The following is a 27,802-nucleotide window of genomic DNA, read 5'->3' on the forward strand; positions in this document are numbered from 1 at the left end:
CAGATTTTTAGATCTGGTTCGGTTGTTAGTTGGTTCAATCGAACCAACTAAACCGATATACCCCCAACCCTAACCTGCCGCCGCTACCGCTGCCGATCCCGATCGCGATCGCGATCTCGCTGCTCGTCGCTCCTGCTCCCGCTACCGCTGCTCGCCGCTGTCGCTGCTCGCGCCTCCCGCGAGCCCTCTCGCTGCTCGCGCCTCCTGCGAGCCCTCCCGCAAGCCTTCCCGCTGCTCGCGCCTCCCTCGAGCCCTCCCGCTGCTCGCGCCTCCCGCGAGCCCTCTCGCTGCTCGTGCCTTCCGCTCCCTTTCCCTTTCCCGCTGTCGCTGCCGTCGCTCGCCGCTGCTGTTGCCGCCGCTCGCCGCTGTTGCTGCCGCCGCTCGCCGCTGCTTCCTCGATGATTAATTTTTTGTTAATAGATTAATAATATATTATTTTGATTTTAATGTTGTTAATTTTTATTTATTTGAAATTATTAATTATATTATATATTTTTATATTTTAGCGCCTCGCTTCGCTCGGGCGAGCGCCTAGCGTCTCGGGCGTTTGTGGACCTTGGCGCCTTTTAGCGCCTAGCGCTTTTTAAATCACTAGTTGACGTATACAAGAACCCAAATCCAGCCGCGAAGTGTGTCGAAGCGCGACCAAAATGTCGCTTTGGGCATTCCTGTTGTCGACCTTAACCTCTTCCCTTCTGTCCCTATTGGTCTTCTCCGTCGCCGCAGCGGTGATCTCGGGACGACGGGGGAGGCGGAGGGCGGCGGGTTTCTTCCATCCCTACACCATTGACGGCGGCGGCGGGGAGAGGGTCCTGTGGTGCGCCGTCAAGGCCGTGCAGGAGGAGAATCCCGATCTCGACTGCGCCGTCTTCACTGGTGACGACGCCTCCCCTCAGAGCCTGTCCGCCCGCGCCCTCGATCGGTTCGGTGTCAAGCTGCTTCGCCCCCCTCAGGTAGCCCCTGTTCCCTCTTTATGACAGCATGACTAGTATCTTATGTTGTGAAATTGGTCAGGATGTTGTGCTGCTTAGTGCTTTTACTTTCGAGCAATGAAATTAAAAAATATAGTGAATTCATAGTAGTTGTTGTCGTTACATAAGTTGCTTTTCAAGTGCTTAAAATTCCTGGTCTAGATTCAATAAGAATTAAAGGTCAATTCTGTGTAACTTTAGCTGGTTTTTGTTTTTCTCATTAAAGGTTAATTACATCTTTTTTATTAAATCCCCAATTTGCACTTTTAGGTTGTCCGTTTGTATAGAAGGAAGTGGATTGAAGAACACACATATCCTCATTTTACTATGATTGGACAAAGTCTTGGTTCAGTGTATCTTTCATGGGAAGCTCTCCGCAAATTCACGCCTCAGTTCTATTTTGATACTAGTGGCTATGCTTTTACATACCCGCTTGCTCGGATTTTTGGGTGTAAAGTTATTTGCTATACTCATTATCCAACCATCAGTTCGGATATGGTTTCTCGTGTTCTCCAGCAAAGCTCAATGTATAATAATGATGCTCTAATTGCCAGCAGGTATTTTTGCATATGAGCCATGTAGTATCTTGAGTTGATAGTTGATGAAGTCGCGTCCTATATCTTTAATTTTTATAAGTTGTAGTTGTATATAAGAATTAGTTCATCTTAGAACATTGTCCTTGATCTTGTTCATGAGCTAGTATTAACCATATCTGTGCATTTGGTGTCCTATGCTAATTGTAAGCTTATGTTGGTTTACAAAAAGTATCATCCTACAGTTTCATTTGCAAGTTGTTGTTTTTGGTAATGATGCTTAATGATCCCAAAGATCTTTTGTTGATGCCCACACTTTCAGCACTGAATCTGGATGCACAAGTTCCAGTTTATCCACTACGATTATTGTCTAGGAACTGCATGATGAAATGACATGATTTATTTAACAGCATTGAGAGTATTTTTAGCAACTATGAGCATGTTATGAAGAACTTGGTCATTTGTTTCTTTTACTCCATATCATGCTTTTCCCCAGTAATTATTTTGTGATGTAAGCAGGTCATGTGTTTGCATCCATTACTGCCACCTAAAGACTAGGAAAGTTTTTATACAACGAAACATGAGTATCAATATTATGACCTCATCCACGGGAGTGGAAAACAAGAATTAGTTGTGTCCATTATATAAAAACTTTCCTAGTCTTTAGGTGGCAGTACTCACATGATCCTGTAAATTATATATTAAAATTTTTAGATTAGTACCCACATGATCCTTTGAAACATGAGTATCAATATTATGACCTCATCCACGGGAGTGGAAAACAAGAATTAGTTGTGTCCAAAGGATCATGTGGGTACTAATCTAAAAATTTTAATATATAATTTACAGGGTTCTCTAAGAAATGGTTTGAGCAGCAATTTTTTTTTCCTTTGATGCAACTAATCATCTTTTTTTTTTTTTGCTTGTGAGGCAGCATGCTGCTATCCCGGTGTAAGGTTGTGTACTATACATTATTCAGTTGGTTGTATGGGTTGGTGGGATCTTCTGCACATCTTGCAATGGTGAACTCCTCATGGACCAGATCACATATAGAGAGTCTGTGGAAGATTCCTCGACGCATTAAGAGAGTATACCCTCCCTGTGATACTTCATCTCTTCAGGTATATAATTTCTCAGGTTCTGCTTATTTTTTCCAAGCTTCTCTAATCCTCTGTTATCTTTCAACTTCTGGATCTTCTAATGCCAGTATAAGTTTGACTTATCAAGTTTTTCTGTTACAAAACTTTTTTTTTGTTCATTGAAGTTTATAGGTAAGAACGTAAATGAACAAGTAATAGATAATTTAGTCACTAAGATCCTTATATCATGGTAAATTTTGTAGTGATAGTGAAGATTCAACTATTGTCATGGGAACAACTTCTTTAAATATTTAAAGGTAAGGCTGCGTACATTGACCCTTCTCAGACCCCGCATTGGCCGGAGCCTCCTGCATTCGGTATGCCCTCTTCGGTGAAGATTCAACTATTGTGTGTGGCAATCATGTTTTAAGTGATTGACATAAGCATGTCAATCTAGAATACATTTGTGGGGAGTGATATTCTAATAAATCTTTCTTACTCCTGTGGAATTCATATTATAGTTCTTCCTCCTCAATATGTGATTGACATTATGTCCCAATTGAACTTCAAAAATCTCCTTGGGGATTTGACAAAAGTTTTCAGTCGGTTGGTGTGGATTTCTGGCCAAAGCAATTTGACATGAAAGGAACCTATAGGTGACACATTGAAAGACCAACATCATTCTGCAGTTTAAGATTGTGTAACCAGGAGACTCTTTCTAACTTCCTAAAACTAGACATTAATGAAAATGAAGGGGAAAAACAAGCATTTATATATCGTGAATTTACTCTGCACAGTTATGTTGAGCCAAAGAACAATAATCAAGTGTCAAATGCATCACAGCCTAATTTTGTGTGAACTTTGGATGTTTTGAAAATTTTCATGTTTCACCTTTTAACTAAATGTGTCTTGTTACCTGCAATTGTTTTTAAAAAAAATTAGCAATTTGGGCATGTCAAGCAAGTTATTTCCATCTTCTAGCTTCACAAAGTCATTCACTGGCAGAGATTCATTTTACTCTCATTGGTGACAAAATCTCCTGAATGTCCAAGCAGTTGCTTCCACTGGAAAGGCCAGTTAGAAGTCCTGTGATTATATCCGTTGCCCAATTTCGCCCGGAGAAGGTAATTTTTGTAAATGCTCTCGTCACTTGCATGCATCAAGTAGTGATATGATTGGTTGATACTGAAATATTTCTTGTACAACTTGGTTCTTGTGAAGGCCCATGGCCTTCAGCTGGAGGCATTTGCACTTGCTGTTAGAAGACTGGACCAGGACTTGCCTAGACCAAAGCTCCTATTTGTGGGTAGTTGTCGAAATAAGCAGGATGAAGAAAGATTGCAGAAGCTCAAACACAGATCCAAGGAACTAAGTATTGATGACTATGTGGAGTTCCACAGGGATGTTATGTATAGGTTTGATTTGCATCACTGCTTGTTTAAATTCATTTCTTTTCAGAACATGGTATTTGGCATGCACTATTGATCATTCCTAGTTGCTAGGCAATCTCAAGTTTTGGATTCTCTTTTTAGTCTCTAGATTTGTTTGTACTATATTTTATTAACAGTCTATGCTCTTTGTGTTACTATACTTTGAATGCTTACGCCTGCACTTTTATGTTTAGTCCCTTTTGAGAGGAATGTGAAATACATTTTCTTAATGCTCTTAAGTGCATTGCCTTAATGCTATCTTTGGTGCATAAATTATAATTTCATTTATTGTTTGACATATTGACACAAGGTATCTTTGAGCTGTTTACTGAAACAGGGACCTAGTCCAGCTTCTGGGAGGTGCTGTTGCAGGACTCCACTCCATGATAGATGAGCATTTTGGAATTAGCATTGTAGAGTACATGGCAGCCGGTGTGATACCGATTGGTTAGTGCATATAAGCTCTCATCATACTGTTTACCCAGAGCAAGGTGTGTGTTCCACTGACAATATTGTGCTTCCCATTCAGCCCATAATTCAGCAGGTCCCAAGATGGATATAGTGTTAAATGAAGGCGGACATCGAACAGGTTTTCTAGCTTCAAGCAAAGAGGAATACGCTGAAGCTATTCTCAAGGTACTTAAGATGCCAGAGCCAGAAAGGCTTGCAATAGCCGCAGCTGCTAGAAAGCGAGCTCAAAGGTTCTCAGAGCAAAAGTTCTTCGAGGACTTTGAGGCTGCAGTTCAGCCTATCCTAGCACCCAAAGCTTCTTCATGAACTCAGACCGATTGGCTTATGTGTTTTTACTTGGTTTTCTTTCCCATAAGAGAGGTGTCTTCAAATTGTGTCATGGTCCACATATGATAATTATGTTACATATGATAAGTTTTCTTTTCTTTCGACAAATCCTGTAACTTCATAGTTAAACATTGTAATTGCCATGACTATTAGTTAAACATTCTTAGCAATTGGAAGTTACACAGAGGATAAAAGCAACAGTTCTGTTCTTCTCAAGTCTTTTGTGCTTCAGCTGCAGTTGATGTAGTATAATTTGCCTGAAGCAAAATAGCAGCTGCATGTTGACAATCCTGTGTTCTTTCAGGTATTCTGGTTTTTTGATGTAGCTTGTTGGAATTATTGCAGACTTCACATCCATATCATCTCTTCTTCAGCAGGCAGTCTTATTCCAGTCATGTCATTTTTGCATCTACAGACCCGATTTCAATCTTCTGATTTTGGTTCTTGTGGTCTCAGCTTGAGTGATTTGGACGTGCGAGACTAGCATCGAGGGTATTTTTGACGAGATCCCTTAATGTTCAAATTTAAATATATTTGATGGGAAGGTATCTGAGGTTAGCAAGAATATTCTATATTTGGAGAATACTTTCATTGGAATTTGGTGTTGATGTGATATTTTCATTAGGAAGCAGAACTTTTTACTCCTTTCATAAAACTTATCGTTGACTCCTTTCAAATACAAACTTTTTGAGCCTGGGAAATCATCTATAATTAACCAGACACCACCTACAATATCAAGTTAATTACCACTGTCAATGAGATCTAAAAGCTAACTTAGAGATGAGATAGGTATCATTCTTGTCTCATTTGCCAGTTCTTGATAGCATCATCTGATGGTTAAAACAATTTCATTATAAATGCAAAATCTCATTTTGCACTACAAAATCTCTCGACAATGATGCTCATATTGAATGTTCTATGGTTTCATACATGATATATATTTGATTGCACATTTAGTGCATCAAGGACATCCAAATTAGCAGCGGTGAATTCTAGGGAAGAAACTACTACCTGTGATGCCATGGCTTTCAAGCACACTAAACTTACAAAAGATGAAATGCTTTTAGATATACAAGATCATGGTTTCCTCACTTATTTTGTTAAATGAGTGAGGAAACTATTGTTCCTTTGCCTGTAGTTGTACCAGCTGACCCTATCAGATGATTGTCCTTAATAAGATGTACCCTCATTTAGGGGCCACATTGTAGACAAGACGTTCTAATAGATCATCCAAGAGCTGGATGTCCACAGACTCTACCTGCTATAGGAATCAATCACCATCAACTACAACCATAAAGCCATAAGCAACCAGATAACCAATGCGGTGGGTCACCGGCTGTAACCGGTCACGAGCTACGTGACCGGTTGACGTATACAAGAACCCAAACCCAGCAGCGAAGTTTGTCGAAGCGCGATCGAAGCGCGATCGAAGCGCGACCAAAATGGCGCTTTGGGCAATCCTGTTGTCTACCTTAACCTCTTCCCTTCTGTCCCTATTGGTCTTCTCCGCCGCCGCAGCGGTGATCTCGGGACGACGGGGGAGGCGGAGGGCGGCGGGTTTCTTCCATCCCTACACCATTGACGGCGGCGGCGGGGAGAGGGTCCTGTGGTGCGCCGTCAAGGCCGTGCAGGAGGAGAACCCCGATCTCGACTGCGCCGTCTTCACTGGTGACGACGCCTCCCCTCAGAGCCTGTCCGCCCGCGCCCTCGATCGGTTCGGTGTCAAGCTGCTTCGCCCCCCTCAGGTAGCCCCTGTTCCCTCTTTATGACAGCATGACTAGTATCTTATGTTGTGAAATTGGTCAGGATGTTGTGCTGCTTAGTGCTTTTACTTTCGAGCAATGAAATTAAAAAATATAGTGAATTCATAGTAGTTGTTGTCGTTACATAAGTTGCTTTTCAAGTGCTTAAAATTCCTGGTCTAGATTTCATAAGAAGGAAAGGTCAATTCTGTGTAACTTTAGCTGGTTTTTGTTTTTCTCATTAAAGGTTAATTACATCTTTTTTATTAAATCCCCAATTTGCACTTTTAGGTTGTCCGTTTGTATAGAAGGAAGTGGATTGAAGAACACACATATCCTCATTTTACTATGATTGGACAAAGTCTTGGTTCAGTGTATCTTTCATGGGAAGCTCTCCGCAAATTCACGCCTCAGTTCTATTTTGATACTAGTGGCTATGCTTTTACATACCCGCTTGCTCGGATTTTTGGGTGTAAAGTTATTTGCTATACTCATTATCCAACCATCAGTTCGGATATGGTTTCTCGTGTTCTCCAGCAAAGCTCAATGTATAATAATGATGCTCTAATTGCCAGCAGGTATTTTTGCATATGAGCCATGAAGTATCTTGAGTTGATAGTTGATGAAGTCGCGTCCTATATCTTTAATTTTTATAAGTTGTAGTTGTATATAAGAATTAGTTCATCTTAGAACATTGTCCTTGATCTTGTTCATGAGCTAGTATTAACCATATCTGTGCATTTGGTGTCCTATGCTAATTGTAAGCTTATGTTGGTTTACAAAAAGTATCATCCTACAGTTTCATTTGCAAGTTGTTGTTTTTGGTAATGATGCTTAATGATCCCAAAGATCTTTTGTTGATGCCCACACTTTCAGCACTGAATCTGGATGCACAAGTTCCAGTTTATCCACTACGATTATTGTCTAGGAACTGCATGATGAAATGACATGATTTATTTAACAGCATTGAGAGTATTTTTAGCAACTATGAGCATGTTATGAAGAACTTGGTCATTTGTTTCTTTTACTCCATATCATGCTTTTCCCCAGTAATTATTTTGTGATGTAAGCAGGTCATGTGTTTGCATCCATTACTGCCACCTAAAGACTAGGAAAGTTTTTATACAACGAAACATGAGTATCAATATTATGACCTCATCCACGGGAGTGGAAAACAAGAATTAGTTGTGTCCATTATATAAAAACTTTCCTAGTCTTTAGGTGGCAGTACTCACATGATCCTGTAAATTATATATTAAAATTTTTAGATTAGTACCCACATGATCCTTTGAAACATGAGTATCAATATTATGACCTCATCCACGGGAGTGGAAAACAAGAATTAGTTGTGTCCAAAGGATCATGTGGGTACTAATCTAAAAATTTTAATATATAATTTACAGGGTTCTCTAAGAAATGGTTTGAGCAGCAATTTTTTTTTCCTTTGATGCAACTAATCATCTTTTTTTTTTTTTGCTTGTGAGGCAGCATGCTGCTATCCCGGTGTAAGGTTGTGTACTATACATTATTCAGTTGGTTGTATGGGTTGGTGGGATCTTCTGCACATCTTGCAATGGTGAACTCCTCATGGACCAGATCACATATAGAGAGTCTGTGGAAAATTCCTCGACGCATTAAGAGAGTATACCCTCCCTGTGATACTTCATCTCTTCAGGTATATAATTTCTCAGGTTCTGCTTATTTTTTCCAAGCTTCTCTAATCCTCTGTTATCTTTTAACTTCTGGATCTTCTAATGCCAGTATAAGTTTGACTTAACAAGTTTTTCTGTTGCAAAACATTTTTTTTGTTCATTGAAGTTTATAGGTAAGAACGTAAATGAACAAGTAATAGATAATTTAGTCACTAAGATCCTTATTTCATGGTAAATTTTGTATTGATAGTGAAGATTCAACTATTGTCATGGGAACAACTTCTTTAAATATTTAAAGGTAAGGCTGCGTACATTGACCCTTCTCAGACCCCGCATTGGCCGGAGCCTCCTGCATTCGGTATGCCCTCTTCGGTGAAGATTCAACTATTGTGTGTGGCAATCATGTTTTAAGTGATTGACATAAGCATGTCAATCTAGAATACATTTGTGGGGAGTGATATTCTAATAAATCTTTCTTACTCCTGTGGAATTCATATTATAGTTCTTCCTCCTCAATATGTGATTGACATTATGTCCCAATTGAACTTCAAAAATCTCCTTGGGGATTTGACAAAAGTTTTCAGTCGGTTGGTGTGGATTTCTGGCCAAAGCAATTTGACATGAAAGGAACCTATAGGTGACACATTGAAAGACCAACATCATTCTGCAGTTTAAGATTGTGTAACCAGGAGACTCTTTCTAACTTCCTAAAACTAGACATTAATGAAAATGAAGGGGAAAAACAAGCATTTATATATCGTGAATTTACTCTGCACAGTTATGTTGAGCCAAAGAACAATAATCAAGTGTCAAATGCATCACAGCCTAATTTTGTGTGAACTTTGGATGTTTTGAAAATTTTCATGTTTCACCTTTTAACTAAATGTGTCTTGTTACCTGCAATTGTTTTTTTAAAAAATTAGCAATTTGGGCATGTCAAGCAAGTTATTTCCATCTTCTAGCTTCACAAAGTCATTCACTGGCAGAGATTCATTTTACTCTCATTGATGACAAAATCTCCTGAATGTCCAAGCAGTTGCTTCCACTGGAAAGGCCAGTTAGAAGTCCTGTGATTATATCCGTTGCCCAATTTCGCCCGGAGAAGGTAATTTTTGTAAATGCTCTCATCACTTGCATGCATCAAGTAGTCATATGATTGGTTGATACTGAAATATTTCTTGTACAACTTGGTTCTTGTGAAGGCCCATGGCCTTCAGCTGGAGGCATTTTCACTTGCTGTTAGAAGACTGGACCAGGACTTGCCTAGACCAAAGCTCCTATTTGTGGGTAGTTGTCGAAATAAGCAGGATGAAGAAAGATTGCAGAAGCTCAAACACAGATCCAAGGAACTAAGTATTGATGACTATGTGGAGTTCCACAGGGATGTTATGTATAGGTTTGATTTGCATCACTGCTTGTTTAAATTCATTTCTTTTCAGAACATGGTATTTGGCATGCACTATTGATCATTCCTAGTTGCTAGGCAATCTCAAGTTTTGGATTCTCTTTTTAGTCTCTAGATTTGTTTGTACTATATTTTATTAACAGTCTATGCTCTTTGTGTTACTATACTTTGAATGCTTACGCCTGCACTTTTATGTTTAGTCCCTTTTGAGAGGAATGTGAAATACATTTTCTTAATGCTCTTAAGTGCATTGCCTTAATGCTATCTTTGGTGCATAAATTATAATTTCATTTATTGTTTGACATATTGACACAAGGTATCTTTGAGCTGTTTACTGAAACAGGGACCTAGTCCAGCTTCTGGGAGGTGCTGTTGCAGGACTCCACTCCATGATAGATGAGCATTTTGGAATTAGCATTGTAGAGTACATGGCAGCCGGTGTGATACCAATTGGTTAGTGCATATAAGCTCTCATCATACTGTTTACCCAGAGCAAGGTGTGTGTTCCACTGACAATATTGTGCTTCCCATTCAGCCCATAATTCAGCAGGTCCCAAGATGGATATAGTGTTAAATGAAGGCGGACATCGAACAGGTTTTCTAGCTTCAAGCAAAGAGGAATACGCTGAAGCTATTCTCAAGGTACTTAAGATGCCAGAGCCAGAAAGGCTTGCAATAGCCGCAGCTGCTAGAAAGCGAGCTCAAAGGTTCTCAGAGCAAAAGTTCTTTGAGGACTTTGAGGCTGCAGTTCAGCCTATCCTAGCACCCAAAGCTTCATGAACTCAGACCGATTGGCTTACGTGTTTTTACTTGGTTTTCTTTCCCATAAGAGAGGTGTCTTCAAATTGTGTCATGGTCCACATGATAATTATGTTACATATGATAAGTTTTCTTTTCTTTTGACAAATCCTGTAACTTCATAGTTAAACATTGTAATTGCCATGACTATTAGTTAAACATTCTTAGCAATTGGAAGTTACACAGAGGATAAAAGCAACAGTTCTGTTCTTCTCAAGTCTTTTGTGCTTCAGCTGCAGTTGATGTAGTATAATTTGCCTGAAGCAAAATAGCAGCTGCATGTTGACAATCCTGTGTTCTTTCAGGTATTCTGGTTTTTTGATGTAGCTTGTTGGAATTATTGCAGACTTCACATCCATATCATCTCTTCTTCAGCAGGCAGTCTTATTCCAGTCATGTCATTTTTGCATCTACAGACCCGATTTCAATCTTCTGATTTTGGTTCTTGTGGTCTCAGCTTGAGTGATTTGGACGTGCGAGACTAGCATCGAGGGTATTTTTGACGAGATCCCTTAATGTTCAAATTTAAATATATTTGATGGGAAGGTATCTGAGGTTAGCAAGAATATTCTATATTTGGAGAATACTTTCATTGGAATTTGGTGTTGATGTGATATTTTCATTAGGAAGCAGAACTTTTTACTCCTTTCATAAAACTTATCGTTGACTCCTTTCAAATACAAACTTTTTGAGCCTGGGAAATCATCTATAATTAACCAGACACCACCTACAATATCAAGTTAATTACCACTGTCAATGAGATCTAAAAGCTAACTTAGAGATGAGATAGGTATCATTCTTGTCTCATTTGCCAGTTCTTGATAGCATCATCTAATGGTTAAAACAATTTCATTATAAATGCAAAATCTCAATTTGCACTACAAAATCTCTTGACAATGATGCTCATATTGAATGTTCTATGGTTTCATACATGATATATATTTGATTGCACATTTAGTGCATCAAGGACATCCAAATTAGCAGTGGTGAATTGTAGGGAAGAAACTACTACCTGTGATGCCATGGCTTTCAAGCACACTAAACTTACAAAAGATGAAATGCTTTTAGATATACAAGATCATGGTTTCCTCAGTTATTTTGTGAAATAAGTGAGGAAACTATGGTTCCTTTGTCTGTAGTTGTACTAGCTGACCTTATCAGATGATTGTCCTTAATAAGATGTACCCTCATTTTGGGGCCACATTGGAGACAAGACATTCTAATAAATCATCCAAAAGCTAGATGTCTACAGACTCTACCTGCTATAGGAATCAATCACCATCAACTACAACCATAAAGCCATAAGCAACCAGATAACATAACAAGGCTTACAGTAATTTTTTACTCACTTATTTTATGAAATCAACCTTCAAGCAAAGCAACTAAATATGTACCTCACATGACAAAATGATAAAAGAGATCCGAGCCAATGAGAATATACATACACACATATACACACAGACACACACATACACACACACAAGGACATAATCAAAATATTTTGATATTAATTGCAAATTCTCAAACTTCATCTGCTCAACCTGAACAAAATGAGCAACCCATATGCACCTTACATGTCTTCAAAGTCATGTGAGAACAAGAATACACAGTATTTCCTATGTTCCTACATGGTAAAACTTGAGCATAAGTCTGTTCTTCCTACCTCCAAAAAAGCATGTATTTTTCATCAGCAAAACTGCAGTCAGCAAGTTTCGATGCCTTCTTGAGCATCAGGTCCACAATGTTTTGATTAAGACATTAGATACATCCAGAGCGCTTCAGAGTTATCCTCAGGAGAAGCCAGATTGAAGTCTCATGTTCCTTCACATTCAAGGGAGGGATCTCATTTACTACAAAGTCACGATGACTCTTCCCAGAAAACTACAACTTGGGATCATTGAAGTAGATTGCAGGAATCTCAGTGGGAGGAACCAAGGATGGCACACACTTGAACTGTCAGAATGAAGAAGGCAAAGTTCAGATAGATGCAACAAGGACAAAGATTGTCATAGTAATATCTATACAAAAAAAATTCTCTCTGGTACGAAAGATAAATTTACCCTGTGCTGCTTGTATTTATCTCTGATAGACAACAAGGTGGATGCCTTTTTGTTCAACTGTAAGTCAAGTATGGCATGAATGCACTCCTTCAGATCAGACACATTATAACCAGTACACTCTTTCAATCTTTTGTTCTGCAAAGTAAAGGAATGTTTAACATCTCAAAGATAAGCATACAATAATATGCTTACAAACCAATATTTTCAAGTAAAAATGACTTACCCAAGGATTGCTTTTGGGATCAAGTGTGAATCTAGCAACAAAAACAGCAGAAGCTGCAATTACTGATGGCAAGAACTGAACACAGCCATAGTCCAGCAAACTCAACTCCGCAAGGTAGCTTCCCAAGAACTCAAATTGCAGATTTGAGTACTGTTTCAAGTCAAGCAAACCATAAGCGATGAAGCTATAATTCCACACTTCAGTACTAAATAATCAAAGGGGGAAAGAAGAAAACACTTGCATGAAAGAAGAACAAACACTCACTTTGCCATCTTCTTGACCTGCCTGTATGAATCGCCTATAATAATGAAATAGTAGCTTTAATTAGGGAGTACTCAATCACCATATGATTACACTGTACAATGTCACATGACAAGTCTCGTTCTTTACGATCACCATTTTGTTTGGCACTGTCATGGGGAGATGTAATGAAAAGTTTCGTGCTAAGTGGGCATCAGAAGGGGCGCAAGATACCATACCTCAGGAAAGTCTTGATGGTGGGATTGCCCATCTCAAACTTCAGAAACTTTAGGATGTCACTCTCCATTTTCACCACCTAATGGACAAAGGTAAGAAGGGGGCAAATAGTCATCAATATGCTCCGATTGAGATGATAGAAGCAACAGATCGAAGAAGAGATGAACAAAAGCTACCTCTTGCTTTGTGTACGTATTATCCGTGATATAACAGAAATCTTCCACATTAGGTGGGCTAATCTCTTCATATTTCCTGCATTGGTTGAGGCCAAGCCAAGAACTTTAATCAGAAGAAATCAAATGCAACCCCAAGTACAATGGAGGGAATAACAGAGCTCATCATTTCACCAAAGAAAAGCGCATCAGAACGTACGAAGCAATGAGCATGGAGGACACCCCCAGGAGCTGCAGTCGTTGCCTGTTGATCGCATTGAACGAAAGGAACCGATCAATGTACGAGATGGTGAGGTGTAGGGTATCAGAGACCAGCTTGTATTCCTCCGCCACCTCGACCAGCCAATCCACAAGAATGCTCCTCATATTGGCGGTGACATCGCTCTGAACCGTCTCCATGTACTTCGCCAAAGGCCTCCGCTTTGCCTCCACCTAAAGACCCCACGAAAGAAACACCATAACCAAAAGGCCACATCTTTACCCCCCAAAAAACCCCTAATCGAAGACAAACCTCCATTGATCTGAGGTACTGATAGATATCAGACGCATAATGCGCACACATCTGCGGATCATCAATGTCGGAGCCACCATCCGACGAGGTAGCAACTTCAACCCGAGCAAGTTCCCGGTCATCCGACTCCTCCACCTTCTTCCTGGGCTTCGATTTAAGCTTAGAAGGGGGAGGGGTGGAGGGGTCCGCCGTGGCGAGGGTGACGACATTGGAGAGGGTGGGGAGCTCGCTGAGGGCCACGCGCTTCCTCTTGGCCGGCGGCTGGGCGGGGGGACTGGGGACTTGAGCGGAGGCGGCCCTTTTGGCGGCCGCGCGGGTGAGGCGAGGGGCGCAGTTCTCCTTATCCGCCATGGATCCCGACCCCTCTCGCTCTCTCTATGCCTGGCTGTAGGTTTGGGGTTGGGGGGGGGGGGTGAGAGGCGGAGAGAAGGGGTTGGGGGTTCTTGTATATAGGAGGTGACGAGTGGAAGTGCGACGGGGGGAAGGAAGTCCGCCATTTTTTGAAGCGATTCCCGAAAATAAGAAAGAGAAGGGGGAACCGGAGGAGGGAGGGGTCGGCGGTTCGCGGGGATTCGTATCGTATTCGAAAGTTCGAATCGAGGGTTTGGGGGAGACGGGAAAATTTGGGAGCGGCTCGCGGCGGGATCGGTCCCTCGAACCGCTTTCGGCATCTCAAGTGGCGGCCGTCGCACGTGACCAGGGTATGGTCTTTGCAAACGGCGTTACGTCTCGGGTTATGGACCGTTGAAGGAGCTCGATTGATTGAACCCGGTCCAATCGGATTGAGATCGGTCCGCGCCACACCCGTTGATTGGTTCTCGACCCTGGCCATGTTCTTACACCGGAAGTAAGGATGGATTCATCCTACCATTGACGTGTGGGCAAGATTGTCTCGCTACTCAACAGCTGTAGCGTGAGGATAATTCTTTATAAATATTAATAAGTAAAAAAAAACATCGAATAAGATTTTAATTTTTTGATAAATACTTATGATAGATACATCATCACTCTAATGTTTTATATATAAATTTATCGTATGAGCATTTAAAGAGTAACATTTGATAAACGGATTTTAAGTATACTATGATTAAATCATTTTTAATTTTTTCTTAAGCTAATACTTTAGACTTAATAAAGTTAGTCAATTATTATATGATAATTATAATAAAGTCGATTTAGTAAGTATTGAGCTATGATGAAAGGCTAGCCGTTAAATGAGACGATATTGTAACACTTTACTTTAACGTATTGAAAGTAACAAAAATTTATATTAACTTATAAGAATATAATAATTTATGTTTAAATATTTCAAACTAGTGATTTAGGTTTAACAAAATTAATGAGTCAATTATCTGGTTAGATCATATTGCTATTAATTATATAAAATTGAACTTATCAACCAAATATTGATATATGTATCGATCGAGTTATCTCGCTTGCAGGTTAGCATGAGGAATAATCATAGATTCATCCCATATTAATTTTATGACCCTTCGAAGATAAGATTATCTTATTGTGGCTCCAGTCAAAAGTAAACTTATGACCAAACTTATTATGCAAGCAATATTATATGTAATCATATTATTTTATTAATTAAATATTTTATTTATTTATTTTTGGATATAGTAAGTTAATATCTTGATATTCTCTCTTAAATTGAATGATAAAGTATACTTTCTTTTATAACGATATAATATCTTAATTTATTCTCATATTAGGATGGATAAAAAAATAATATTGATTTATGAGAGAGTGATGAATATATTATTGTTAATTTGAACTTAGATATTTTGGAATGATGGTTTAAGTTTATTAACATTAATGAGTGAGTTATCCCATATTATATATATATATATATATATATATATATATATATATATAATGAATCAGGTACGTTGGATTTGGTTTAATGCTCACCGGCCTAACTCACGGCGTTATCGGTTGTCAGTTCTTCACGGTATCTGCAGGCCGCGTTTCCCCGAGACCGAAGTGACCGGAAACCTTCAACGCGCGGTGCAGTTACCTCCACCTCCATCTCTCCGTCTGCGCTGCCGAACCCGCCGCCCCGAACGAGCCACAGTGCAGGCAACGACCTCCGCTGAACGCCACCACCTCTTCTCCCCGTTCTCCTCCCCCTTCCCTCTCGCTTCCTTTCGCCAAGCCTAGCAGAAGCCGAGTCCGCATTCCCCCGGTCACCACCACCGTCCACATGGGCCTCCGGGAGGATGGACCCTCTGTGGCGGTGGTGGGCGTGACAGGCACCGTCGGCCAGGAGTTCCTCCGGGTCTTTTCCGACCGCGACTTCCCCTACCGGAACATCCGCCTGCTCGCCAGCCGCCGGTCCGCCGGGAAGCGCCTCACCTTCGAGGACCGCGAGTATACCGTGGAGGAGCTCGGTCCGGAGAGCTTCGACGGGATCGACATCTCCCTGTTCAGCGCCGGCTGGTCGATCAGCAAGGAGCTCGGCCTGATGGCGGTCGAGCGGGGATCGATCGTGGTGGACAATAGTTCGGCGTTTCGGATGGATGGTCCCCGAGGTGCCGCTTGTGATCCCGGAGGTGAACCCGGAGGCCATGGCCCATATAAAGCTACAAGGGAGATCGGGGAAGGGGGGCGCTCATTGCGAATCCTAATTGCTCCACCATTGTCTGTTTGATGGCTGCTACGCCCCTCCATCGCCATGCGAAGGTTATCACTCTTCATCAAAATCTAATCTTGGTGTGGCTTTTTCGCTGCCGGTCATGCTTCGTCTTCCATTCGTTTGTATCTTGTTCATTCTTTGTGGTCTTAGCTATGAACTAGCAAGCCACATTTATCTTTGCTCATAATCAACATCAGAAATGGGAATTATAAGATGCTAATTATTTGTATATCCTGATTGAATGGATATCTACCTTGATGGAACAAATAACAAGGATTTATAGGAATGGTGTCACGACCCGGGATAACCGGCTTATCAATTTCGTTAGGCTCCCAACTATTGCTCATAATGCTTAGACGTAGATGTAGGTTAATAGGTAGTACACCCATCATCGTTTGGTTCCCAAAGCATTGCCCAAAATGCTTAGACTTAAATTAATAATAGTACACATATCATACTCTTATAAGTCAAATCTTGATATTATCTACTTTCGATCTCCTCCAATTAAGGACTTGACATCCTTATCAAGACCCAACATAGCCCATACCAAACCTTAGCATGGTGTATGCGAGTCATAATCCAGTGGTGACTCCACGCCATGACGAGTCCTCTAACTCGAGCTCCTTTACCATATCTCAATTTTAAGATAGTTTTGATACAAATTGTCAGGGCCTGGCCTAATGGGATAACTAGCCTATCAACACTCATCAGACCCTTAAGTCAATCTTGGTCTTGCCCGCTTTCGGTGTGAGACTAATCAAAGTGTTACAAATGACAACATTGTTTTTATTTATTCATAGTTGGTTTATTTTGAATATAGACTTTAACGTAATGTAATTATGGTGCACTAGAATTTGGAAGCACAATATGTGATCAGTTCATATACAAATTCATTTTTTAATACTTATATTATGCATTCAAAAGTTGACTATTCTTCTTAAACATTAGGCGCTAAAAGATTTTGATCTCCTTTTGACATAGACTCGATGTTCTTATGGGGTGAACACTAACTCATGTGCCCTAGATCTATTACAAAATATTCATGATAGAAATTATAATTATTGGTCCATGTTTAGGTCTTACTGTAAGCTGTAAGTGGTTAAACCCTGCATGTGGTGGATATATAATTGTATATGGGTAAAGATAATTCACTAGCTAAATTTCAGTGCTCTTATGAAAGCTAGTGTACAAGCGATGAATGGTCGTCTCTGTACATGCTGTTCGCCTGATTATTTATAGAGCTTTATTGTAAATAAATTCTGAGTGAATTTTTCTGCTTTCACTTGCTTGTACAAATGAACAAGATGTACATCATTTAATCTTGACTGCATGTACAAATGATGTAATCAAGTTTACATAAAAAAATTAATCTTGACTGCATGATTGGTTTCTGGTTTTTCATATCTTGTGGACCTGATGCATGCGATTAATCATAAGCTGATCATGAAAGGATATTTTATTTTTCGGGCATACTATGCTGATCTTTCCTCAGTTTTCTTTGTCAAGCTTCCTATGAACGTGAAGAGGTTTGATTTTGCCATGGCTTCAAGGTTTCCTGCTGGTTATTAAACTCAATTGAAGTTTGTTTATGAATGTCACCAGAACCTTTAATATTTTGAATATGCAGCACTTATAGGGTTACCTGAGTTTGATAGACTTACAAATTATAATATCTCTTTCAGTCATTGGAATCTGCATCCATTTTCACATCGCTAAGACAACGTTCTTTGAAGATCAGGAAGAATAATGCATCCTAATATTTTTCGGCTTGACTTTCTGCATCCTGCAGGTGGTCAGGATGGTTGTCAGCACCTATCAGGCAGCCAGCGGTGCAGGCACTGCAGTGATGGAAGAGCCTATGCAGCAGACTCATGAGGTGTTTTTGTGTTCTTTTCTTTATTACTTTACCTAATCATCTTGTAACTGATAGCCTTATGTACACTCTTCTTATGTTACTTTATAGATCTTGGAAGGCACACAACCTACTTGTAAAATCTTTATGCCACCTTGATCTGAAGACATGATCAGAGAAATGATTAAGTTTTAATGCTTCTAAGTCTCACTTTGTGCAGTTTGCATTGAATCTGTTCTCACACAATGCAGCAGTTTTTTCTAATGGCTATAATGAGGAGGAAATGAAATTGGTTAAGGAAACAAGAAAATTTTGGGTAATTGCATATCAATTGTTATAAGTATTCAGTTTTTTTCTCAAATTTCTTTGATTTGTATTAATTAAATATTTGATCACCTTATTTTCCAAGCATACCATTCTCCAGAATGACATGGATGTCAAAGTGACTGCAACTTGCATACGAGTTCCTGTGATGCATGCACATGCTGAGAATGTGAACCTCCAAATCGAAAAGCCACTTTACGAAGTCAGTTGGAGTAACATGCATAGAAAGAAAGACAACATAGTGAAGAAAATTCCACTATAATTTGTGAACCTCTAAGTCATATTTATCTAGTATGGTTGTGGTAAAGAAGTGCAGCTGGTCTGGCTAACTCGGACTTCTAGATCTATTGGTTTCTTGAACAAGTCTCTAAGGCATACATTTGTATTATTAGAGAATCATTATTTCTCTGTTGATATGCATGGTGAATACTTCCTAGTTTCGGAAAGGAAAGGTTTTTGAAAGTAAAACGAGCAAGCTCTCCAACCGTTGATCCGAAGAGCTTAAGGAAGGATGCCATGACGTTAACCATAATCAGTGTCATTCTTGATTTTTGTAGTGACATAAAATACTTCCAATGAAACTAGCAAGTTGTCCAACCAGTAACCTCACCAGTTAAATCATTAAGGAATATGCCATATTCTGATCATCATCAACACTGTTCCTGATTTGTGTGAATCTGAGTGCAAAGATGCATATAGTGTGAGCATTACAATCTCTTGCTCTTTTAAGTTATTCCGTTGGCACTATTTTGGAGGTTGTTTAACATGAAATGCTCTTCAATTTGGTCATGAATCATAGTCAAACCTACTGACTGGAATAGATGTGTTTAGGTATACCTTCAGGATTAGAAGTATATATATGCATAACTACTAAATGTGTATGCACAAATATAGCATTTGTTGGCAAGGACAATAATTTGAAGCTGACTGTTGTTACAAGGAAATCTCAAACTGAAGGCAATCTCAACCTTCAGGATTAGAAGTATATATATGCATAACTACTAAATGTGTATGCACAAATATAGCATTTGTTGGCAAGGACAAGAATTTGAAGCTGACTGTTGTTACAAGGCAATCTCAAACTGAGTGCTTTGTTAGATGACAGGTTTTATCATTTGCACTTAATCATTTAATTGTTATTGACCTAATTTGAATGTATAGGATACCGCTAGACGCATTCTGGAGGGAGCTGCTGGTGTGGTGGTTGTCGATGACCGTGAATCCAATCACTTCCCTACACCACTGGATGTTAGTTTTTTTCCTTTATCATTTACTAATGTTAAAACTGGGAGAATCCACGAATAAAATTTGCTACTGATTGCACTTCCATCCAAATATCACTGCACATCACCTTTGCACTCCATTTGAATCCTTGCTGATGATTTAAATCAGAGATGAGATCTCCTTACTGCAGGTATCCAACAAAAATGATGTGGCGGTGGGTCGCATATGTCAGGACCTATCTCAAGATGGCAACCTCGGGTAATACGCTCCATTTTGTCAAAAAATCCGAGTGATTGCTGCTACTATTATTATCTTCGACCTTCACAAAAATAGAATACCATGTACTGATCAAAGTTTCACTACAGGTTGGACATATTCGTCTGCTGATATCAGATACGTAAAGGAGCAGCCCGAAAAGCTATCCAGATTGCCGAAAAATTGTTGTAGACGATGCCCGCCCTGATCGTTTTTGCAAATGTTAAGCCATTTTCTCTGCGGCCTGTTGCTGAAACACAAGATACGAGATGATAACGTCGAATTTTTTGGTCCTTGAAATAATTCAGTGTCTGTTTATGTTGTGAGAGAGCACAATTCTGTAAGATCGACTACGCTTTCTCGACCAATTGATCTTTCTGTACCATAACCTATGAATTCTGTTCTGTGAAAAGAAGATTTCATCTGTTTCGACCCATCTGGAAATGCCTGCCTCTTGATTGGAAATTTTCATCTGTGGATCTTCCCAAGGTCAAACTTTTGCAGCTTTCTGAGGACCTTCTTCCACCATTTGACTGAGATTTGATTCAAGCTTTTCCTGAAGAAATATATACATTGCGATGTTCCAAACTTTTGTTTCATTTTATACTTGTGGAAAGCTTTTTTTAATATTTATTTATATGAAATATATGGACAACATATCACTCTCTTTTTTATGTATATATAAACGCACACACAACATATCCGTATATACGTATATCTCATCATAATCCATCCACTATAGCCAAAATACCTTTGGCAGGAGGAGAGGCAGAGAAGTATCGAAAGATACGGAGATGCCGCAAAGGTGTTCGATCAAGGACACTTGGGTCGCCTCCTCTTCCCACTGCCTGTGTACTTGTCCCTGTAACAGGGGCACTCATCTTTGTGTCCGTACGTTCCCGATGGCACGCACCGGCACTGCTCGCAGCACAGCCCGCAGTACTTGAGGCACCGGTCCCGAACGCTCGCCTTGGAGCACCTCACCTTGCACTTGGACTCGCAGAACGCTGCAACCACGCAAACGATTTAGCGCAACGGCATGAACAGAGCAAAGCAAACAAGGCTCGTCTACGATTACCTGAGCCTGCCATGGTGACTTGGAGGCAGGAAGAGGCGAAGAGGACGAGGAGAAGAGCTAAGATGGAGTAGAGGGGCTTCATGACTGCTCACGGTGCAGAAAGATAGGGTGGGTCTGGTGATTTATAGGAGAGTGGGAAACGTCGTTGGTGAGGAGTAGATGATGAGGTTTGAGCTGGCATCCGATCGGCAATGGCTTCATCATGGGATCACAACAGTAGGGGAAGTGGAGGGATGCAGTGCTGTTGTGGAGAGTGGGGTAGGCGGCCTCATCGAGGTGCACTGATCGCCGGTTGCTGCACGCTTCTCTCGAAAGGAAGATATCAAGAAGAATGTGGATGACTTTGCTTGCCTTCGAATCTACTTTGTTTGGATTTGCACATCTCTGGGATGAACCCGCAGATCTTGGTAAGCTCAGTTGGACGTCACTCATACTATTTGCTCATTCATTCCTTGCATTAATTTGGATAGCTTTCATTCAGCTCATAGACCATTGATATGGGAAGTCTTCATATGGAATGGAATTATATAGGGTGGATGGTCAAAGCAATTGCCTTCTGATATAGAACAGCTTACTCGATCTTGTCTCCCTTCTTCACTCATCAGTAGACCTTCCTTCTCTCTTCTCATTGCTCTGATGGATAAGTTGGGATGACACCGTACGTCGAAATTACGGCATTTATGAGGCCATCATCTTTCCTATGCCTTCTTTCGAAGAAGGTAAAATGCTTCTTTCCTTCGATCATATCCAAGTTTCTTTTTCTCTTTTATTGGTTTTATGATTAAAAAGGGTTTACCCTGAATTTTATTGGATTAGAAATCGCATCCAAGTTTGGTTTCCGATATAGCATATGCTGAAGTGAAAATTTCAAAGTTATCTCTCTACCAAACTTTGTTGCTGATTTTATATATCTGAAAACGACTGATATGTTTCAAGAAATATATAATAATGTGAAAGAAAATGAACTTATTTTGAAAAATATGTGAAAAATATCATACCACAAATATTTCAGAACATTTGGATCTTCTCAGAGGGAGACATTTAGTTTTAGATTCCAACATTTGTAGTGACATTTTCCATAGATAAAAAATAATAATTAAAATGGTGGTTAAGTCGAATATTAATTAACACAGAAGATGCATAAGAAGCACTCAACAATAGTTGAAGATAGCTAGTAGCATCTTTGAAACAACCAATTCAATGTACAATCTTTCAAGAAAACCACGGAGAAACAGAAGAGAACAGGCAATGATGCGCGGCAAAATTTTGACAAGGTCGTCTTGACTCCTTCTATGTACACCATCCCCATTGACCTTTTATTCAAAATCCCATCTTATTCAACTACTGTTAGATCATCGGTGAAATTGATGTATGCTGCAGTTGTACCGGAAAACCTCAGAATAGTATCTATTCGACTCGTCGGACAGGGTCGCCTGGTTCATCCGCATTCAAGGAGAAGATGTCAACAGGTGCCGTAGTGCAGTCATATATGCTACCTTTGATCTTTGAATGAACGCCTTGATGGTTCTGATCAAGAAAAATCACTATTACGGTGATGTCGTCGTGGAAGTGGCGCCTTATACCCTTTCCAATCCGTTTTATATCATCATATCTCATCTCCCTCTTTCTTGCAGCCTCATTAAGAGCAGCCCGGATCAATCGCTTGGCTATTCCCTGCATGAGCCAGTGAAGAATTGACTAAGATTACCATAAGAAGCATGACATAGCATGTTAGAAAGGCAAAAGTGAGCCAAGGAACTCACCGCTCTTGGGTTCTTGAATACTATCTCGACAGCAGCTTCATCACTTAACTGCTCCCAGAGTCCGTCTGATGCAAATATCAAGAATAAGTCATGTGGCATAAGCTTTCGGACCCGAATCGATGGCTCTGCAGTGATGACAGGTCTCTTCAACGGAACTGGAGAAACAAATTGATGGAATAGCGGATCCCTACTGAACTCAGGTTTCTTTAAGTAGATGTCTCCGATAGACCTCGAGACCTTACAAGGGGAAACCAATGTTATTTAGTACACAACAACGACGGGATTAAAAAGATTAGAAATGAGGTTTGAAATAAGCTAAGCAAAGATACAACAGATCTCACGACAACACAACATATAAAATTACACATTTAGCAAATACTTAAAATCTGATCATTGGCTATTCACAACATATGGGTACACTTTCTTTAGGTAGATGTCTCCGATAGACCTAGAGACCTTACAAGGGGAAACCAATGTTATTTAGGAAACAACAATGACGGGATTAAAAAGCTTAAATTAGAAATGAGATTTGAAATAAGCCAAGAAAAGATACAACATATCTCACGACAACACAACATATAAAAGTACACAGTTAGCAACTACTTAAAAGCTGATCATTGGTTATTCACAATATATGGGTAGACACTTCTTGGATGTTGTAATCAAAGATATTGTTGCAGTAGTTTTGTGTTAAATTAACAACCATAAACACTATAAGCAGCAGTTATTTCTTCCAGTTAAATTTTACAAGCATACAAGCTCAATAGCAAGCTAACCATACTAAAGGAGCCAGCAAGTGTGGTCTAGCCTGTACAAAGAAAAACCGAAGACATGTTACAGAAAATAAACTTAAACAAAGCAGTCTCCTTAGGATCAAAAGTTTAGAGCAATAGCTTTTGAAGGGTTTTGCTCTGCATGTTTGCTTTTGAGAGAAAAATATATATAAAATAAAAAAGTGACCTTAAAGATAATAGTTACTAATATTATCCACTTTCAGCAGATAAAAATGTAAATCATGAGACCAGTATTAAGGAATATAGTGTAACATGCAAAGCTTAGGATTCATGATGCAAAACCTTCTGTTGATCCAGCAAAAGGTAAACTGACAAGAATGACACATTCAAAATCAGGGAAGGGAATGAAAGTTCCACCACTGATAGCAATCCGTATGGGAATTTTCAGCCATTGCATGTGAGATCCAATTCACGGTGGTTCTGTCTAAACGATAGCAAATGAAATCAACACTGACATTATAAACCATATAAACTGAAACTAATAAAGAAGTTAAATGGATTTTCTCTAATGTACTCCCGAAAGTATGTATTTTCTCTAATGTCTACCATAAGGAACCTGTGCATCTGCATGAGTCCATTTCACGTTTTATAGAAATACGCATGATACAGCTCACATTAGGAAGTTTCTACTTTGAATGGACATGTTTGAAATGTTTTACCCCCTCAGTCACCTCCCAAGATGTATAAGATGAGATCACAAAAGACCTGACATAAATAAAATACTTTACATAGGAAACTTACAAATTCACACAAAAGAAGAGCTTCACATGCACAAGTATTATCGATCCAGCCATAAATCAAAGATGAAAATGGAAAATAAACCACAGGAGAGGACTTTTGTGTCGAAGGTAGTTCCAAAACATTAGAGGATAAATGTCCCATGGAGATTTACATTCTGAAAATAGCTTATTTAGGTAGGAAACCATCCTTAAATGGAGAATAAGAGCAAACAATTCAGATGAAGACCATTACAAAATGAGAAAAACCAGCAAAAATTCAAATACATTGCTGGTACAAACGTCTCGAAACTCAGATCACTTCCATGAGACTTATCATTTTGGCATCTGGACAATTATCTAGGCACCACCAAATCGCTACAAAACCTAATAGTAGTCTGCCTTATGGTATTATAATTCATTACGGAAGTTAGAAGTAAATTAAAAATTACTTGATGCACAAGACCAAAGGTTGCAAAAAACCAGCACAATTACTTGAAGTCATCACTCATCCATGGACATGAATGGATCTCCATGGTTATAAGCAAACGATTGGCATTTTGAGATCCATGTACCAGTCAATTCTATTTCATTACGCATGGAGAGCTCACATGATTGACCCTAGGAAACTAATCAATCAGCCAATATTCACAAATGATGCCAAGCTCAAATGATTGCTTAGACGAAATAGCTCTTCATCAAATGTCAACGGTCGTCCCATATGTCAAGGCCACTTGAATATTGAGGACAAGAAAGTTTGAATCAAAAGACGGATATCATCAGGACAAAAAATCAAATTTTGTATACTTCTCTAGTGCATTGAGGTAACGATGAATCTCTACTATATGGAATAAAGTAGCTATTTGTTAAAGAGTAATTTTATAGTGTTTACTGATTCAGATGACATGATTAAGAGGTGTAGCAAAAATTCTAAAGGGAGGAATTGATGAACCACATACTAAAGAGAAAGGAACAATAATATGAAATCAATCAATTTAGAGAACACTAGGGATGCTTCTCGTGAATCAAACTAATATCAACCATCTAATCCTTCACACCAATGTGCTCTGTGCAATCAAGGCAATTTCCTCACCTGAATAATCCCTTTTATCCGCCAGACGCCACGGGTGTGAACGACGATCTGCTTATCATCAGGATGCAGCTCGGCGACCTCCTTCCTGACTTCCTCTACCGAGACGTTGTGGTCGGTGGACAGCCGCTCCGCCACCACGGTCCTCCTGCCCAAGGCCCGGCGCCCAAGCACAGCCCTGGAGTCCCCCAAATTGGCCACGTAGAGCGTGTCGCCGGCAATCGCGCCGACAAGGCAACACGATCCCACCGACGCGATCTGCGGCCGCGATAGCCATGACCGCTTCACCAGATGAAAGAATTCCTCCTCCGTCGCGTCGAACGCTTTCTTGATCACATCCGCCGACAAACCCCCTTGCTCCGAAGCGAACCCTACCCAAATCGAAAGAACAAACAGAAAAAAAAGAAAAAAAAAATCAAAACTTTGGCCAGATTGGCACATCAAGATGCGATTTTGACGAAGGAAACAATGAGAAGGGCAGGGCGGAGGGAAGTACGATCGAGATGGGGAAAGAGACGGTTGCTGACGAAGCGAGACGCCTCAGGGCCGCCGTGGCCGTCGTAGACCCCGACGAAGGTGGCGGACGGGGAGGTGATCACCTGGCCCTGGTCCTCCAGGGAGTTGTTGGCCTGGACGACTGCTATGGAGAACTCGCCGGAGGCGTGGGGCTTAAGGTCCATGTGCCACATCAGCCCATCGCCGCCGCCGAGCCTACCGAAGCACCGCTCCAGCGGCCTCACGCACGATCGCAGCATCACCTTCGCCGCCGAAGAATCTCGAGGTCACCAAAGGTCCGATCTCCTTCGTCTCCGCGCTCGCTGGTAGCTCCGATGATCAAAAAGTCGGGATCGTTTCTGCGCGAGCTAGGTCTTTGGACCGCAATTTTGGAACACGGAGAGAGTGGGAAGAGACGGAAGAAAGGGAGGTAGCGAAATAGAGGTATTTGACGGTGAATGCGCTGAAAGATCGCGTGGATAACGCGTTAAGCAAAGAGGAAAAGAAACGCGGACGGCCTCCTCGTCTTCTGGCTTCGGTCAATTTATTGCCTTCACATCGGTTGAGCGGAGACAAGCGGAATTGGACTTGGTCAACCGGCGCTATGGATGATCACTGACGTATTCCCTACGAGGAATGGCGTTATTATATTTCTATTTCTGAGAGAGCAGAAGAAACGTAGATTAATACTATATATATATATATATATATATATACAAATAATTTAATATTTTTGATATATTTGATTAAAATGAACATAGCTTTTCATTTTCTTTTCTTTTATGATATAATTATTTTTTAATTAATAAAAATTTGATAATTTTGTTAAACTAAATTATGATTATAGGACACTGATATTTATAATAAATATTATGAATTATATAAATCATTCAACTATCCAAATGTCATACAATCGTATATCGAATCATCAAAATTATTATTATGAGATAACAATTGGCCTCGAGTCAAATTATCGGTTGTCGATGTCGAGTTAACATCCTCATCGTTATCATATTATTGATCTTATCAAATGCTGATCGATGTGTTGACTAAATGACAATGATGTATTATATTTCTATGTCGAATATGATATCTGATTCGTTAACTTATTGGTACAAAGATTTTAGCAATAGTCGCATTGAACGTTGATCTAAACATGTTTGTGGATTTTATAATAATTTTTTTAAAAAATATATTTAGTTTGGTGACTTTGACAGTTAGAAACTATATATATAATGATAATAGATCATATTATTATAAAAATTATATATATATATATATATATATATATATATATATATATATATATATATATAGTGGCATCATCGACATCACCGTCGCAGAAATTTCTGATAATACATTTCTTGACCATATGGAGTTTGATGTGTAGTCAAATGTCACGCACGCCATCCTATACTCCCAAAGATTCACTGTACGAGAGTCGAAACGACGCTTGTGTTTGCGTTGCGTGACGAGAGAAGAGACAAACAGTGACCGCCCGCTGAAGAAGCGACGAGTACATACACTGTAACTTCGCCAATTCCATCTGTGTCATCACGTACAAGGATCTCCTTCTCCAGTCTCTCTCGGATGGGACGGGAGAAGCGTAAGGTTTGGGTTTCGACTACGGCGGGCGAGTCCAGCTATGTGCTCCAAGGAACCGGTTGGGTGTTCGACGAAATGGCTATGACAAGTATCGCCAATAAGTGGCTATACGT

At 40.0% G+C, this 27,802-nt stretch overlaps 5 protein-coding genes and 1 pseudogene across 5 annotated transcripts; 3 read left to right on the plus strand and 3 right to left on the minus strand.

Moving 5' to 3' along the window:
• The first annotated feature begins 625 nt into the window (after positions 1-625).
• Positions 626-5,027, plus strand: LOC135614676 (GDP-Man:Man(3)GlcNAc(2)-PP-Dol alpha-1,2-mannosyltransferase-like). Its single transcript, XM_065112290.1, has 7 exons — positions 626-953; positions 1,242-1,528; positions 2,439-2,625; positions 3,639-3,707; positions 3,805-3,998; positions 4,351-4,460; positions 4,543-5,027. The coding sequence occupies exons 1-7, from the start codon at positions 651-653 to the stop codon at positions 4,788-4,790; spliced, it is 1,398 nt and encodes a 465-aa protein (XP_064968362.1). The 5' UTR covers positions 626-650; the 3' UTR covers positions 4,791-5,027.
• A 1,185-nt stretch (positions 5,028-6,212) lies between these two features.
• LOC135614678 (GDP-Man:Man(3)GlcNAc(2)-PP-Dol alpha-1,2-mannosyltransferase-like) lies at positions 6,213-10,625 on the plus strand. Its single transcript, XM_065112291.1, has 7 exons — positions 6,213-6,556; positions 6,845-7,131; positions 8,042-8,228; positions 9,242-9,310; positions 9,408-9,601; positions 9,954-10,063; positions 10,146-10,625. The coding sequence occupies exons 1-7, from the start codon at positions 6,254-6,256 to the stop codon at positions 10,388-10,390; spliced, it is 1,395 nt and encodes a 464-aa protein (XP_064968363.1). The 5' UTR covers positions 6,213-6,253; the 3' UTR covers positions 10,391-10,625.
• A 1,194-nt stretch (positions 10,626-11,819) lies between these two features.
• LOC135613473 (cyclin-A3-1-like) lies at positions 11,820-14,259 on the minus strand. Its single transcript, XM_065110503.1, has 8 exons — positions 13,853-14,259; positions 13,541-13,773; positions 13,345-13,420; positions 13,171-13,247; positions 12,956-12,989; positions 12,692-12,841; positions 12,469-12,603; positions 11,820-12,361 (listed from the first exon to the last, which is right to left on the minus strand). Exons 1-8 carry the CDS (start codon positions 14,201-14,203, stop codon positions 12,290-12,292), a joined length of 1,128 nt encoding a protein of 375 aa, XP_064966575.1. The 5' UTR covers positions 14,204-14,259; the 3' UTR covers positions 11,820-12,289.
• A 1,587-nt stretch (positions 14,260-15,846) lies between these two features.
• Positions 15,847-20,582, plus strand: LOC135614681 (uncharacterized; annotated as a pseudogene).
• Positions 20,583-20,755: 173 nt separating this feature from the next.
• On the minus strand, positions 20,756-21,498 carry LOC135614682 (peamaclein-like). Its single transcript, XM_065112295.1, has 2 exons — positions 21,227-21,498; positions 20,756-21,155 (listed from the first exon to the last, which is right to left on the minus strand). The coding sequence occupies exons 1-2, from the start codon at positions 21,306-21,308 to the stop codon at positions 20,962-20,964; spliced, it is 276 nt and encodes a 91-aa protein (XP_064968367.1). The 5' UTR covers positions 21,309-21,498; the 3' UTR covers positions 20,756-20,961.
• Positions 21,499-22,387: 889 nt separating this feature from the next.
• On the minus strand, positions 22,388-26,584 carry LOC135614679 (probable protein phosphatase 2C 78). The gene is made up of 4 exons (XM_065112292.1): positions 26,086-26,584; positions 25,593-25,960; positions 22,990-23,226; positions 22,388-22,900 (listed from the first exon to the last, which is right to left on the minus strand). Exons 1-4 carry the CDS (start codon positions 26,342-26,344, stop codon positions 22,634-22,636), a joined length of 1,131 nt encoding a protein of 376 aa, XP_064968364.1. The 5' UTR covers positions 26,345-26,584; the 3' UTR covers positions 22,388-22,633.
• Between the last annotated feature and the right edge of the window lie 1,218 nt (positions 26,585-27,802).

This window comes from Musa acuminata, chromosome BXJ2-6 (genome assembly GCF_036884655.1).
Source record: "Musa acuminata AAA Group cultivar baxijiao chromosome BXJ2-6, Cavendish_Baxijiao_AAA, whole genome shotgun sequence".
NCBI classification, from domain to species: Eukaryota; Viridiplantae; Streptophyta; class Magnoliopsida; order Zingiberales; family Musaceae; genus Musa; species Musa acuminata.

Excerpts from the sequence above, each read along its gene's own strand:
- LOC135614676 (XM_065112290.1), top strand. The coding sequence starts at position 651 with ATGTCGCTTTGGGCATTCCTGTTGTCGACCTTAACCTCTTCCCTTCTG. Across the intron at positions 1,529-2,438 it reads GATGCTCTAATTGCCAGCAG|CATGCTGCTATCCCGGTGTA; the intron begins GTATTTTTGCAT and ends CTTGTGAGGCAG. Across the intron at positions 2,626-3,638 it reads GTGATACTTCATCTCTTCAG|TTGCTTCCACTGGAAAGGCC; the intron begins GTATATAATTTC and ends ATGTCCAAGCAG.
- LOC135614678 (XM_065112291.1), top strand. The coding sequence starts at position 6,254 with ATGGCGCTTTGGGCAATCCTGTTGTCTACCTTAACCTCTTCCCTTCTG. Across the intron at positions 6,557-6,844 it reads AGCTGCTTCGCCCCCCTCAG|GTTGTCCGTTTGTATAGAAG; the intron begins GTAGCCCCTGTT and ends TTGCACTTTTAG. Across the intron at positions 9,311-9,407 it reads CCCAATTTCGCCCGGAGAAG|GCCCATGGCCTTCAGCTGGA; the intron begins GTAATTTTTGTA and ends GTTCTTGTGAAG.
- LOC135613473 (XM_065110503.1), bottom strand. The coding sequence starts at position 14,203 with ATGGCGGATAAGGAGAACTGCGCCCCTCGCCTCACCCGCGCGGCCGCC. Across the intron at positions 12,842-12,955 it reads CAGGTCAAGAAGATGGCAAA|TACTCAAATCTGCAATTTGA; the intron begins GTGAGTGTTTGT and ends GACTTGAAACAG. Across the intron at positions 12,604-12,691 it reads ATCCCAAAAGCAATCCTTGG|AACAAAAGATTGAAAGAGTG; the intron begins GTAAGTCATTTT and ends TTTACTTTGCAG.
- LOC135614682 (XM_065112295.1), bottom strand. The coding sequence starts at position 21,308 with ATGAAGCCCCTCTACTCCATCTTAGCTCTTCTCCTCGTCCTCTTCGCC. Across the intron at positions 21,156-21,226 it reads AGTCACCATGGCAGGCTCAG|CGTTCTGCGAGTCCAAGTGC; the intron begins GTAATCGTAGAC and ends GCGTGGTTGCAG.
- LOC135614679 (XM_065112292.1), bottom strand. The coding sequence starts at position 26,344 with ATGCTGCGATCGTGCGTGAGGCCGCTGGAGCGGTGCTTCGGTAGGCTC. Across the intron at positions 25,961-26,085 it reads TCTCTTTCCCCATCTCGATC|GGTTCGCTTCGGAGCAAGGG; the intron begins GTACTTCCCTCC and ends CGATTTGGGTAG. Across the intron at positions 23,227-25,592 it reads GGATAAAAGGGATTATTCAG|GTCTCGAGGTCTATCGGAGA; the intron begins GTGAGGAAATTG and ends TCCCCTTGTAAG.